Source organism: Bos javanicus, chromosome 15, assembly GCF_032452875.1.
Source record: "Bos javanicus breed banteng chromosome 15, ARS-OSU_banteng_1.0, whole genome shotgun sequence".
In the NCBI taxonomy this organism is placed as follows: Eukaryota; Metazoa; Chordata; class Mammalia; order Artiodactyla; family Bovidae; genus Bos; species Bos javanicus.
In genome coordinates this window covers 63357125-63369233 of record NC_083882.1, presented here as the reverse complement: position 1 = coordinate 63369233, position 12109 = coordinate 63357125, and the positions used below count along the sequence as shown (strand labels likewise).

Sequence of the window (12109 nt, the reverse complement as noted above, 5' to 3'; positions counted from 1 at the left end):
TGGTGGCTCAGTGGTAAAGAACCCACCTGCAGTGCAGGAGACGTGAGTTTGATCCCTGGATCAGGAAGATCCCCTGGAAAAGGAAATGACAACCCACTGCAGTACTCTTGCCTGGGAAATCCCATGGACAGAGGAATCTGGTGGGCTACAGCCCGAGGGGTCACAAAGAGTCAGACACGACTCAGTGACTAAACAACAACCGCCGTCTGGCAGAGGCAACTCCGGTCGTAATCAGTCTTCGGCAGCCCTATTCCAGTGGCAAAAAGAATGTTTCTACCTCATTCTTCTGAATATACTTAAACACACTTAAAGATGAAAATGTACTTGAATTACACATGCATTTGAAGAGTGAGGGAGTTCTGGTCCAGATAATAGCAGAGAGCTTTTCTCTTCCTTTCTCTTTGTGCAGAGGTCGAGAACTCAGTAATCCTGGAGTCCAGGCCAAAACAAACTCTATATGATCTACTACTGATTTCCTTTTAAGTTCCCCTTTTTGCTAGGACTGACTTCCTTTTATTTTACTCCAACTTGCATTAATCCCAGTTATAGAAGTTTCTTTCCTCTTTCCCTTGCTTTCAACTTCAAACATTTCTTACATAGGAAACCAGTAACTTTTTTTTTTTAATTTCAAGATCTACTTGAAAGAAAATATAAAAGACACCATGACCATATATTTTGGAATATATTTTGGCAGCCGGCAATTTCAGCGTTCCTTTCCGAGCAGACAGAGTTAGATGGGGAGCTGAAATGCCTACGTGACCACTGTGGTCGCTGTGAGCCAAACCACCTGCTTATCTGATCTCCTCTGGGAACGAGGTGGTCGACACCTCCAGTGGTTATTTAGTAATTAGATGCTTTGTTTGCCAGGGGTCATATATTCCTTAACTGGTGCTGCCTCTTTCTGTGGGTTTTCATGATGAGAGCTGGGTGTTGACCGATCGCCTGAAGAGATCAGAGCTTGGGCCTGGTATTTTTAGCTCAGATTCACATTTTGTCCTCTCCCAGCAGCAGCTATTGTCATTACTGTCATTGACTTCCAGTTGGAAGATGGTGCCAACCAAGCTGACTGACTGAGCCACTGAGGAGCCCCAGCCAGCAGAAGGCAGGATGTGGTTAAAATTGTGCTCTGATTCTATGGCCAGCCTCAGGAAATCTATTTGTTTTTTTTTTTTTTGGTTTTTGCTTGGGAATTTTCTGAAAGCCCTTCTCCTTGGGCCCTTTCCACCTTCTGTCCTCTTAAGAGGATTTGCAGGCTGAACTGTCAGGACTACTGAAATCCAGCAGTGGGGGTCCTCCTGGGACCTTGGCACACTATCCTCTTTCACCTCCAGACTCCTGTCTGCACTATTATCATATTGTTTCTACTGTTGTTTAAATAGCAGTGAGAGAACAAGGCTCAGAGCTCAAATAATGCCAAGAAGCCATTAAAGGGGCAGGGCAGAGTAGAGGTGGGGGCATCAGGCAGGTCAGCACTAGGCAAGTCTCTGAGCCTCTGTCCTCCTCTGATAAATGACGACCATAAGGCAGTCACAGTTATGCCTGCCTCACAGAGTTGTTGTGATGAATATCGGTGATGTGTGAGTGGACTGTACAAAATCTGATGGATTAGAAAAAGTGAAATATGTTATCTGTGTAGTCTTGAAAGAGTTATTGTCAGAGCTTCACAACATCCCTGTAAAGTTAGACTGATTGAGATTAAAATTCCCATTTAACAGATGAGAAAACTGAGGTGCAGAGACTTGAACTGATTTGCTCAAGGTCCTAAAACCTTCAGAGGAACCCTGTTCAATAGAAACATAATGCAAGTCATCTACTTAATTTGAAGTTTACCAGTAGCCACATTTAAAAAATTAGAAACAGAAAATTTAAAAATATTCTATTTAACCCCAAAAGCCCAACTCTTATTTCAGCCTGTGGCACTCTCCATATTTCAGGTTCTAAACAGCCAGAAGATACATATATAAGGCATAGATTCTGTATTTAAGAAGGTTTGCTTTCTGGGGGCCAAGAAAATGTACTTAAAAACTTATTTTCTCTTTAGGAATCTGTTGGACTTATTTTTTAAGTCTGTGAGAAAATTCCAGAATCATAAAGTTAGATATTTGGGACTCATTGACCCATATGTGTAAACTCCTGTCACCCATCTTGCTTCTCAGACCTCTTGAAAATTACAGTGTTGTTAGTCTTATGCAAGGATGAAATAATTTCAGAAAGATCCCAATCCCAGTAGGACCTAGGAAAATTGTCATCTGGGGCTGAGTGATTTTAGTTGGTGAACAATTTTTAAAAAATCAGTGACAAAAACAGAGAGCTGCCTGGGGAATACAATACCGGTTGGCTGAGATTAATGGCAAGATTAATAAATGGATTGCTTGATGAAAAGGCACAGGAGAACAAAAACCAGTAGAGATTGTGGAGGAGGCCGCTTATTAATGAACTGTCAGCCCAAAGAAAGTTCAAGAAACTCCTGTGTTAAATGCAGCAGGCTGGCACTTCTAATAAAAATTGGGGTCCTTCAGGAATTAATTACACTGGCCTTACAGCAAGAATTCGTGGAATTGCGAAATGTAGTGGCACAGACCAGCACCGGCCGCTGCTGCGAACAGAGAAGCTGCTGGAGAAACTAATTTTTTTTTTTTTCATTGATATGTAGTATATTGTAGTAGCATAATAGCTAGTTGGACATGGGGATGAATGATGGGGTCCAGATAGGCACTGACTAATGAAACTGCACATACTTGGAGTTTGAAGTCACTTCACATTTCATATGTAAAATTCCCTCCTGGAATCTGACTTCCTCCTTATTCTGTGTGCCCGCCACTAAGGAGTTCCAAATAATTTTCAGAGTCATTCTATGAGAGGCAGATGGACTCTACCGTGATTTATCAAGCGATGTTGAGAGAGAGCACAGGGTTCATTTATTCCAAGGGATACATGCTGTTACTTCCCTCACCCCTCCACAGGTTCCCTGTTTGGCTGGCCTGACAAAACCTTCTCTTAATTAAACTTGGTGTTGCCTCTGCCCGCTGGATGAAGCAGCCCAAAGGAATGCGGTGACAAGGTGGAGATTGTCCAGAATTTGCGATCTGGTATCACACACATTAGATACTGAAAGTTTCTTACCTTCTTTCCCTTCTGCCATGAAGGTGGAATGGAAATGGTCTGTAATGTGTTTAGACCAAAGGTTCCCAGACAAAACCATTCATCTCTTGGGCCTCAAATTTCATAATTAACCATTTTACTTCAGGACTAAATGTATCCCTAATAGAACTTGGCTATGTAGGAGATTTCTGGTGATCGGTTGGTATGTTAATTTTCTAGGAAGGAGATAAATATGAAATTAATGAATTAGTAAAAATAAAAGCATGTAATAAAGATGTTGAGTTATACCATGCAGGATACTTTTGAGAAGAGTGTTATTTTAGGAAATAAATACGCTTTTCTATAATGCATTTAGAGAAGTGTTTTAAGACGTATGCAATAAACATGGTTTTAAAAGTTGTATGTGAAAAAAAGAGAATAAGTTTTGGTTGGTTTATATGGTGATACAGTTTTCCTTTGGGATCTTAATGTAAATGATCAGCCATTGTTTTCCCTTATATAATAAAGGTCTGGGTTGGGGCCTTTGAAAAAAAACTCCGTTTGACTTATACCATGACCATAAAATTTATAGAGAATGATTCCTTGAGTTGTATCTAGAGTTTATCATCCTCTTCCTTCTGCTTGTCACATCCTTGAGTATTAGACCATCCATCACCCATCACTCTTTGACTTTTCAGGCCCTCATAATCCACATGATACTTATCCTTTTGATTAAAACAAGTTAATGGCCTTTTCACGAATAATTAATCTGCTGTCTTTCTACTTTCAGCTCCAGGCTTTTAACTTTAATGTTGAGCTATCCAGCCTGTGTTGCCTTTCAAAGTTTCACTCCCTTTAGCCTCTTCCCTTCAGAGGTTTAATACCTCTTTAGAAACTTCAGTGTTTGCTCTACTAAGGTTTTTTAAAGGCTTCCAAATTGTTCTCACATCCTTTCTTGCTGTGTGTGAAGTGAATGACATGGAGATCAGTGGGATGAAATGAAAATCATTTTAGACTCATGTATTCTGTCCATTCTGGAAAATATGGAGGCTTTCACTGTAAAGTTAAAAGTCTATTGCTTTTTGGAAAAAAAAAATTGCACATATACATATGTTGTATACTATGAATTTCTAACTCTGGACGTTTTTCTGACAGTGACAATTTATACCAGATGACCTCCCAACTTGAATGCATGACCTGGAATCAGATGAACTTAGGAGCCACATTGAAGGGGTAAGTTCTCTACTCTGTTTCCCGTCAACAGTAACTTACACCTGTTTGAACCATTTTCAAGGTCCTTATTCCATGGGAAGACAGCACAGTTGTAGAATAGGCGTGGCTCTCTACAGAATTAGGATGCTTGCCTCCTTCTCCCAGTTGGTCAGTTTTGTTCAGTATTAAATTTTTATGAATATGGTTAGGGGATGTTTTTGTCTAGAATGTGTGGGTTGAGAATACTGGGAAAACTCCATATGGCCTTTCCTTATTGAATGTTTTAGAGTTCCTCAAAGTTGTGTCCATTCAACCTTGTTTAATATTTATGTTTGGCTTGTGATATCACCGAGGTTAATCATTACATCATCTTCCCGAGAAATGCTTTGAGTTTACAAAGTCCAAGATCTAAGCTTGTATCTGAAGGTGATTTGGACCATCCAAAGTCAGATGTGGTCACACCTTGTTGCCTCAGGAGGCTTTTATCACATTTGATACACAACCAGAATACAGAGAACACAGCAGTCAAACATAGGTAGCGGCAATGCTTTGCACCTGGAAATGAAAAAATCAAGGTGGGACTTAACAGTGAAAGAAGTCACTTTCAGTTTTGAATCTGAGTGGATAGGCCGTCAGATACGACAGTCACGAAGCCCCTGTTGTGTAACAGGTACTCATCTGGGTCCCCTCATCCTGTCTTCCCAATGGCATTATCATGCCTCCTAGGCACTGTTATCCTGTTTTTCAAAGAAGTTCATCAAGCTCAGAGATTTAAGTTATTTCCCAAGCTCACATCATACCATGTGTGCGATAGAGCTGAGATTCCAAGTCCACTTCTGATTCCAAAACAAAGGCTCTTTCCAGTCTCCCTGTGGGGCCTTCTACTCCCCACCCCCACCATCAGCCCGGGTGGGATCAGGGTCACAGTTCAGCACTCTTGACTAGACAGCTGGCACCTCGTCTCCGTGTATTTAGTGGCTTCTCATTGGATTGTGGGATCTGGGCTTGCTAGAGCCATGCATGCTCCAGTCCCCATTCCCACCTCTTCTTCTTTTCTAGAGTTGCTGCTGGGAGCTCCAGCTCAGTGAAATGGACAGAAGGGCAGAGCAAGTGAGTGGACAATGCGATGCTGGCAAAGCAAACCATGTAGGCCTTGTTGACTGGCAGCTGGGGTGATGTAGGAGTTAGGACTGACGGCGGGAAATCAGGGCAGCTGCTGGTGCACAGGGATGGGAAGAAGTGATCCATTTTTTTTTCCCTCTCTCTCTCTCTGCCTCTTATTTACTGTAGATATGTATGTGGGTAAAAATGGAGGTGGTGACATTTCTCATCAGCATACCCCTGGAAAACAACTTAAGAAATGATGCCTTAGGAACCCTGCTCATTTCCTGGCAAATGTTTCAAAAAAAATATTTAATTTGTAGTATTACACATATTCTTGTTACATCGGTCAAATCTTTCAGCCATACTTAACTTGCCTTTTCTCTATTTACCTTTAAATCTCTCAGGGAGAACTTAATTTTTACCCCAAATCTATGGTCAGACTTTTCTGCAAAGACTTTTTAGAATTCCTAAACATCTGTGTTTTCCAGTCTTACAGCCTGCACCCTGGGACATTTTTGTAACTGTTTCTTTTGATTTTGTTTTCTCTGCTTAAACACCAGAACCAGCCTCCCTCTTCTGGCCCTTCTTTCTTTTGTTGGTTCTGTGCTGTTTTTTGGATCATCCTTTGGTGATCAGCAAAGTTGTTTTTCATCTTCTAAAACTATTAAAGCCTTCTTTCCACACTCCAATTTTTCAACTATTTTAACCAAATCTCCACTTCCTTTCTCTAGACCTGAAGTATAAAAGTCTGCTGTTTATTGGGAATTTTTCTCTCCCCACTTCCATCCAAGGGTTGATGACAATTTCAGCATTGTATCTTTCCACCTACTTGCAACTTATGTTATCTTTCCTGGTCCCAGCCTTTCTTTCTGAATCCCTTACTTTTCTTCTCCTCCTCTCAGAATTCAGTAACTCTCCCCAAACTACATGCCAAGAATAGATAGAACATGATTGCGAAGTGAGGAGTATGTTTCAGTTTTTTAAATTTCTTCATGATGGAATATAGGCTTGGTTTGTTTACTTAATTACAAGAATTATGTATAAGGAATCTTGGCATATATTTTAATCTGGGTCTTTCCATTGGTGAGATAATCTTGGTATCTTTTAAAATCTTCAGGCACATGGTATTAGTCACTTGCTAGAGAGTCAGAAGCTATAAGGATGAAGTTCAAAGTGAGAATAAATTTGTTCAATCCTGTATAAGAAACAAAAACTAGAAGAGTTTTCATTGATCTGGTGTTTACATTTTGGAAAAGGATTCTTGAAATCAAGTGACTCCAATAGATAGTCTTATAAGAGTACTGTAACTCTTTGGAGAACAAAAAGTTACAATTGTCTAGTTTATCTTCTCTCACATTGGGTTTTTGATCTCTTTGGCACATACTGTAAGTCAGCTAAATGTTTGCTTCTGTGTGGGAATTGAATATTTATCTAAAGATGGGTGTGAACCTTATTGGGCCAGATGTGAAGGGCTTTATGTACTTCTCTTTTGTTTTCACGACAATCCTGTAGTCACACACATCTTTCAGATGAGGGCTTGAGAGGTTACGCTACCTAACCAAGTTCACTTAGCGAGTGAGTGTCAGAGCCATGTTGGAACCCACTTCTGTCTGACTACAGGATCTGGGCTCTAGCTTAGAGTTTCTTAAACTTTTTAGACTGTGACCACAGTTTAAAATACCTTTACACTGAGACTGAATGTACACAACACACACATACACACACATTTTCACAAAACAATACTACATGCTTTACTTACTGATGTTTTCTACTTTATTGCACATCATCTTAAAAAATGCTGGTTGTGATTTTACAACTCACTAATGTATCACGACCCACAATTTGCCTGTCTTTTAGCTCTGAAAATAGCAACTCCTTAGCTCTTTCCTTCAAGCCCATGAACAGCTGAGAACTGGATACAATCGAAACTAATATCCCAGTAGAAAGTGGTTTTCCCCAGGGGGTACATAATCTGAGTAGGTGTCTTTATTCTCTGTACCAAATTTGTTTCCCTTTGTCATGGTATGAAAAGGCTGTTCATGGAAAATTTGGGAAAAGATACTCTGCAAAGAAAGACAAAGGGAACTAACTGTATTTTTGCATTAATCCATAACTAGTGTCTGGACACTATCTGAAATCAGTGGTGTGAAAAGTCAAGGTGACAGCGTAGATCGGTAACAGGGAAACTGGACGTCTGAGTCATGTTTTGGGGGAAAAAAAGATATAATTTCTAAATCGCTCATAAAAAAGAAGCATTATCACATTTTTATTAAAAGATTGTGTACCTGAGACTAATACCCACTAAATATTTGTTCACATCTTCTTTCTTTGAAAATCATACTTTTTTAAAAAGAATAAGCTTGTTTCCTTGTGTCCTAAGCAAGTCCACAGAGACATCTTTCATCAGATGTTGGGAAGCAGTGTTATACTGGGTGGGGATAGAATTTTAGGGATAGCAAGGGCAAGATAAGAAGAAAACATGAAACATGGGCGAGGAGGGGCTTCCCGATCGCTCAGCCAGTAAAAAATCTGCCTGCAGTGTGGGAGACACAGGAGATGTGAGTTGGAGCCCTGGGTTGGGAAGATTCCCCTGGAGGAGGAAATAGCAACCACTCCAGTATTCTTGCCTGAAAAATCCTATGGACAGAGGAGCCTGGCACGCTACAGTTGATGAGGTTGCAAAGAAATCGGACACGACTGAACAACTAAGCACCCACACAAGGGGGAGGAAAGAATCTTGCCACTGATTTACTCCTCTCTCTCCTTCTCCCTTTACTCACGTTCATATCTGCACGCCCGTAAGGATCAGAGCTGCTTTCATGACGTCAAGTGGGAGAATGTTGTATTTCAGTTTAAGTCAAAGAGAAGATACCTTATGAAGCTACTTTGCTCACTCTGACCGCTTTCCTTACCTACAAACAATGAGATTAAATTTTCTAAGTGGGTCATTGGGAGAAAAAATTGCAGGGAACTCTTTCTCAGCGCTAGTCCACTTTTCTGAACAATTCTGTGTGTGGCACCTTGCAATGTTGTCTGCTTTGTATTTCTTTCGAAGCATTTTTTGTGTGTTCCTAATGCCTGCTGATTTCCTAACACTGCTCCCAAGCCCAGCTCCTCTGTCAGCCTCTGTTTTGTCTCTTCTGAAGAAAATATCCTGCAAAATGGAGAAACACATCAACCTTGACCGTGGTCCAAGTTGTTAAAACAAGGAAGAAGTTATTCTCTGGGGACTTGGGTAGGGGGAGTGGGAAATTGAAGACAATAGCAATGTGAAAGGAGTGCTGAGCAAAATGAATGTCCCCTTGGCTGGTCCAAGAAGTTCAGACTGTTGGGAACACACAGTATTTGACCTGTGGATGCTTGAAAGGAAAAATGAAAGATCTCAGGATGAGTGATGTATGGTGAAAACAAAGCTGCGTGTTTGGGTAGGGCCAAGGCTGTCGAATCTGGAGAAAATCCCCACTAGACATGGTCTCATCCCTGAGAACCTGTGCCAGAAGAGATAGCTGTCTCCTCTGGCTGGGAGTTCCAACACATAGCCCAGCACCTTCCCTCTCCAGCCCGTGAACAGAAGGTATCCGTCCAAGAGATTTACTTCTCGAAAATGGATAGCTTGCTTTTCAGGGGCTCCTGGAGCTTGTGATGCAAACACAAAGGTGGAGAGAAGCGGCTCTAGGAATATCAGCATTCCTGAGGGCACTCCTCCACCTCCACTCCCAGGATAAAGCTGTTAATTTCTTCTTTTATATGGTTACACTTATGCATTTCAACTGTGCTGGACTTGGCTAGAGTCCGTTAGCTGGACTTCCCAGAACAAAGCAGGGGACTCTCTTGGGTTTGCAGGATAGAGATGAGGACTGATTTAGTCCCGTCTCTCCTGTTCCTTTCAGCGTGGACTGGTGCAGTGGTTTCTTTGTCTTCACTTCACTTCCCTGCTGCTTCTTTCCCTCCTCTAGCTTTTCATCTTTTCCCCCTTTTCTCTTGGGGCATATATTCCATTCATGTATAAATTTATAGAACAGAAAATCCAATTTTATAGGAAAGGAGATTAACACTTCCTGCAGCAGCCCCGATGAAACTACTGTTAATATCATGTCGCATACCCTTCAGACCTTTTCCCATTTGTGTCCTTTTCTTTTTTATAACAAATGATTGGCTTCGACTTAGATCTGATTCAGCAAAGGTAGTTCTGTAGGCCATTGCAGAGTTCTGTGTTTTGACCTTCATGAGAGCGCTTTTGAAAATATTCTCAACCTCTTAAAAATACTTGGCTTTAAAAAGTATTTGGGGCTTTATAGACTTAGCGCCTCCATACTGTGTTTCTAACTATTCTGTTTTAAAGCAGGGAATGAGTTTTATCTTGTAAACAGAAGGATAAATAACAGATCTGTTCAGGTCAGGAGAAGAAAGAAACTGAGCGGGAATCATACAAAAGGAAGGTGGTGATGAAGGGGGTCCAGCTGGGAATGAGGAGCATGGTGGACTCAGTGCAGGAAGGGGTTAATGAGGGTCCCAGTCTGTTGATAAAGGTGTGTGTTGGAGTTTCACAAGGTATATAAGGTGAATGGAGGATCTCTTTCATGACCTCAAGGAGTCTTTTGGACCTCTCATGTCTATGGTTCCATCATGGGCCTTTTTGAGACCCTCTGCTTTACCATTTATTATTCTCCCTGTCATCAACCCCCATCCCCCATTATAATCTCTAACTAGAAAAACATCAGTATAGAAGCTGCACTCATGAAATGTCATCCAAATAAATACACCTCTGGAATGAGGGGCTGCTGCCTATGTTAGTAGGGTTTTTTCCTATTGAAAGTGAACATGTTCATTTATTCTAGTTTTATTTCTAACTCTTCACTTTAAAAGCAAAGCTACAGATGTAGTGTTCTTAAGGCTAAGATAGTAACTTTATCAAAATGAAAACAGCTTTTCCCCCCTTTATTATAAAAGTAACACAGGCTTATTATATAATGAAAAAAATTCAGACAGTACCAAAACATTATAAAGGAAAATAGAAAAGTCATGTGTTATCTCACCACACAGAGATAACTAGTTTTTAAACATATTAGGGTATATTTGTATCTGCAGAGAAAAAAATTCTGGAAACATTTACTGAACTATTAACTGTAGTTGCCTCTAAAAAGATTAGAGGGAAAGGGCAGAAGCCTGATAGAAATGAGTTTAAGAGATCCCTGGCGGCTCAGCAGGTGAAGAATCCCCTGCAATGCTGGAGATGTGAGTTTGATCCCTGGGTTGAGAAGAGCCCCTGGAGAAGGAAATGGCAACGTTCTCCAGTAATCTTGCCTGGGAAATTCCATGGACAGAGGAGCCTGGTGAACTACTGCCCGTGGGGTTGCAAAGAGGTGAACAAGCCTGAGCATGCGTGCACTAGAACTAGGAGGAGACATGCTGGAGACATGGTATTAAAACAACACACTTCCCTGGAGTTTTGCAGCAAAAGGAAGCAAAGAAGTGGGGTTCTAGCTCAGTAGGGAGAGAGGGTCAGGAAAAGTTGGGTTTTTAAAAATTGTTTTATTTATATTTAGATGGAAGCACTTGCCTGTTTGCTATTGAGACATGATCAGGAAGGGTGAAATTAATGATGGGAGGGGATAGAATTGCTAGAACAGGGTCCTTGAAAGAGAAGAGGCTTCATGGGCACCTAGGAGCTGAGATAGTTCATCTAGTGGTAATATTGGTTACCAAGAGCTCTTTGTTTCTAAGGATATTAACCCTTTGCTTGTCATATATACGGCAAATATTTCCTCTCTTTTGTATTACATTTTAACATTATTAATGTTTTTCTGTTAAAAATTTTTATTGTCATAGTAAAAATGATCAGCTTATGTTTCATAGTTTCAACTTTTGGCTTTTATATTATGCCTAGGAAGATTTTTCCAATTCCAAGTTGTTGTTTTTTTTTTAATTTACTTTCTATCTTTTGGTATATTTTTTTGATTGACTTCTTAACATTTAATTTATTCTGAACTTACTTGACAACTGGATTCCACCTTAATTTATTTCTAAATTTATTTATAACTAGTCCTATCCCCAAACTGCTTTGAATAATCCATCCTTATTACCTTTATCAATTCTTGTCTCATTCTATGTATGTCAGATGTCCCTATTTTGAATTTCCTCCTTTTCAAGATTTTTTAATCTTGAAAAGATTCATGATCTTAATGCTTCTGGCTTCAAACATTTGTTTGAGAACGAGTGTGATTCCTTTTAACGTATTACAAGGTTTTTCTTCTGTTTCTTCACCTTGAAATACTTTATGTTACTAATGTCAGCTGAAAAAGTGAAAGTTGCTCAGTCGTGTCCAGCTCTTTGTGACCCCATGGACTACACAGTCCATGGAATTCTCCAGGCCAGAATACTAGAGTGGGTAGCCTTTCCCTTCTCCAAGGGATCTTCCCAACTCAGGGATCAAAGCCAAGTCTCCCACATTGCAGGTGGATTCTTTACCAGCTGAGCCACCAGGGAAGCTCAAGAATAATGGAGTGGGTAGCCTATCCCTTCTCCAGGTGAATCTTACTGACCCAGGAATCAGACCAGGGTCTCCTGCGTTGCAGATGGATTCTTTACCATCTGAGCTACCAGGAAAGCCCTAATGTCAGCTGTAATGTGGTGCCTTTGAAAGAGATAATTATGTACACTGGCCTTCACATGTACCAATCTCCATTTCAACTGGAGAAGCAGGAAAGGGCTT

At 40.6% G+C, this 12109-nt stretch overlaps 1 protein-coding gene across 3 annotated transcripts in view; it reads left to right on the top strand.

The window, feature by feature from the left end:
- WT1 (WT1 transcription factor) overlaps positions 1 to 12109 on the top strand; it is a 51182-nt gene that overhangs the window by 12657 nt on the left and 26416 nt on the right. For 2 of the 3 annotated variants that reach the window (XM_061381047.1, XM_061381048.1), the window contains 2 exons: positions 4237 to 4314; positions 5353 to 5403. In XM_061381047.1, coding sequence (XP_061237031.1) covers positions 4237 to 4314; positions 5353 to 5403 — 129 coding nt within the window. The remainder of the gene's footprint in view (positions 1 to 4236; positions 4315 to 5352; positions 5404 to 12109) is intronic. The other variant, XM_061381046.1, reaches the window with a different exon arrangement.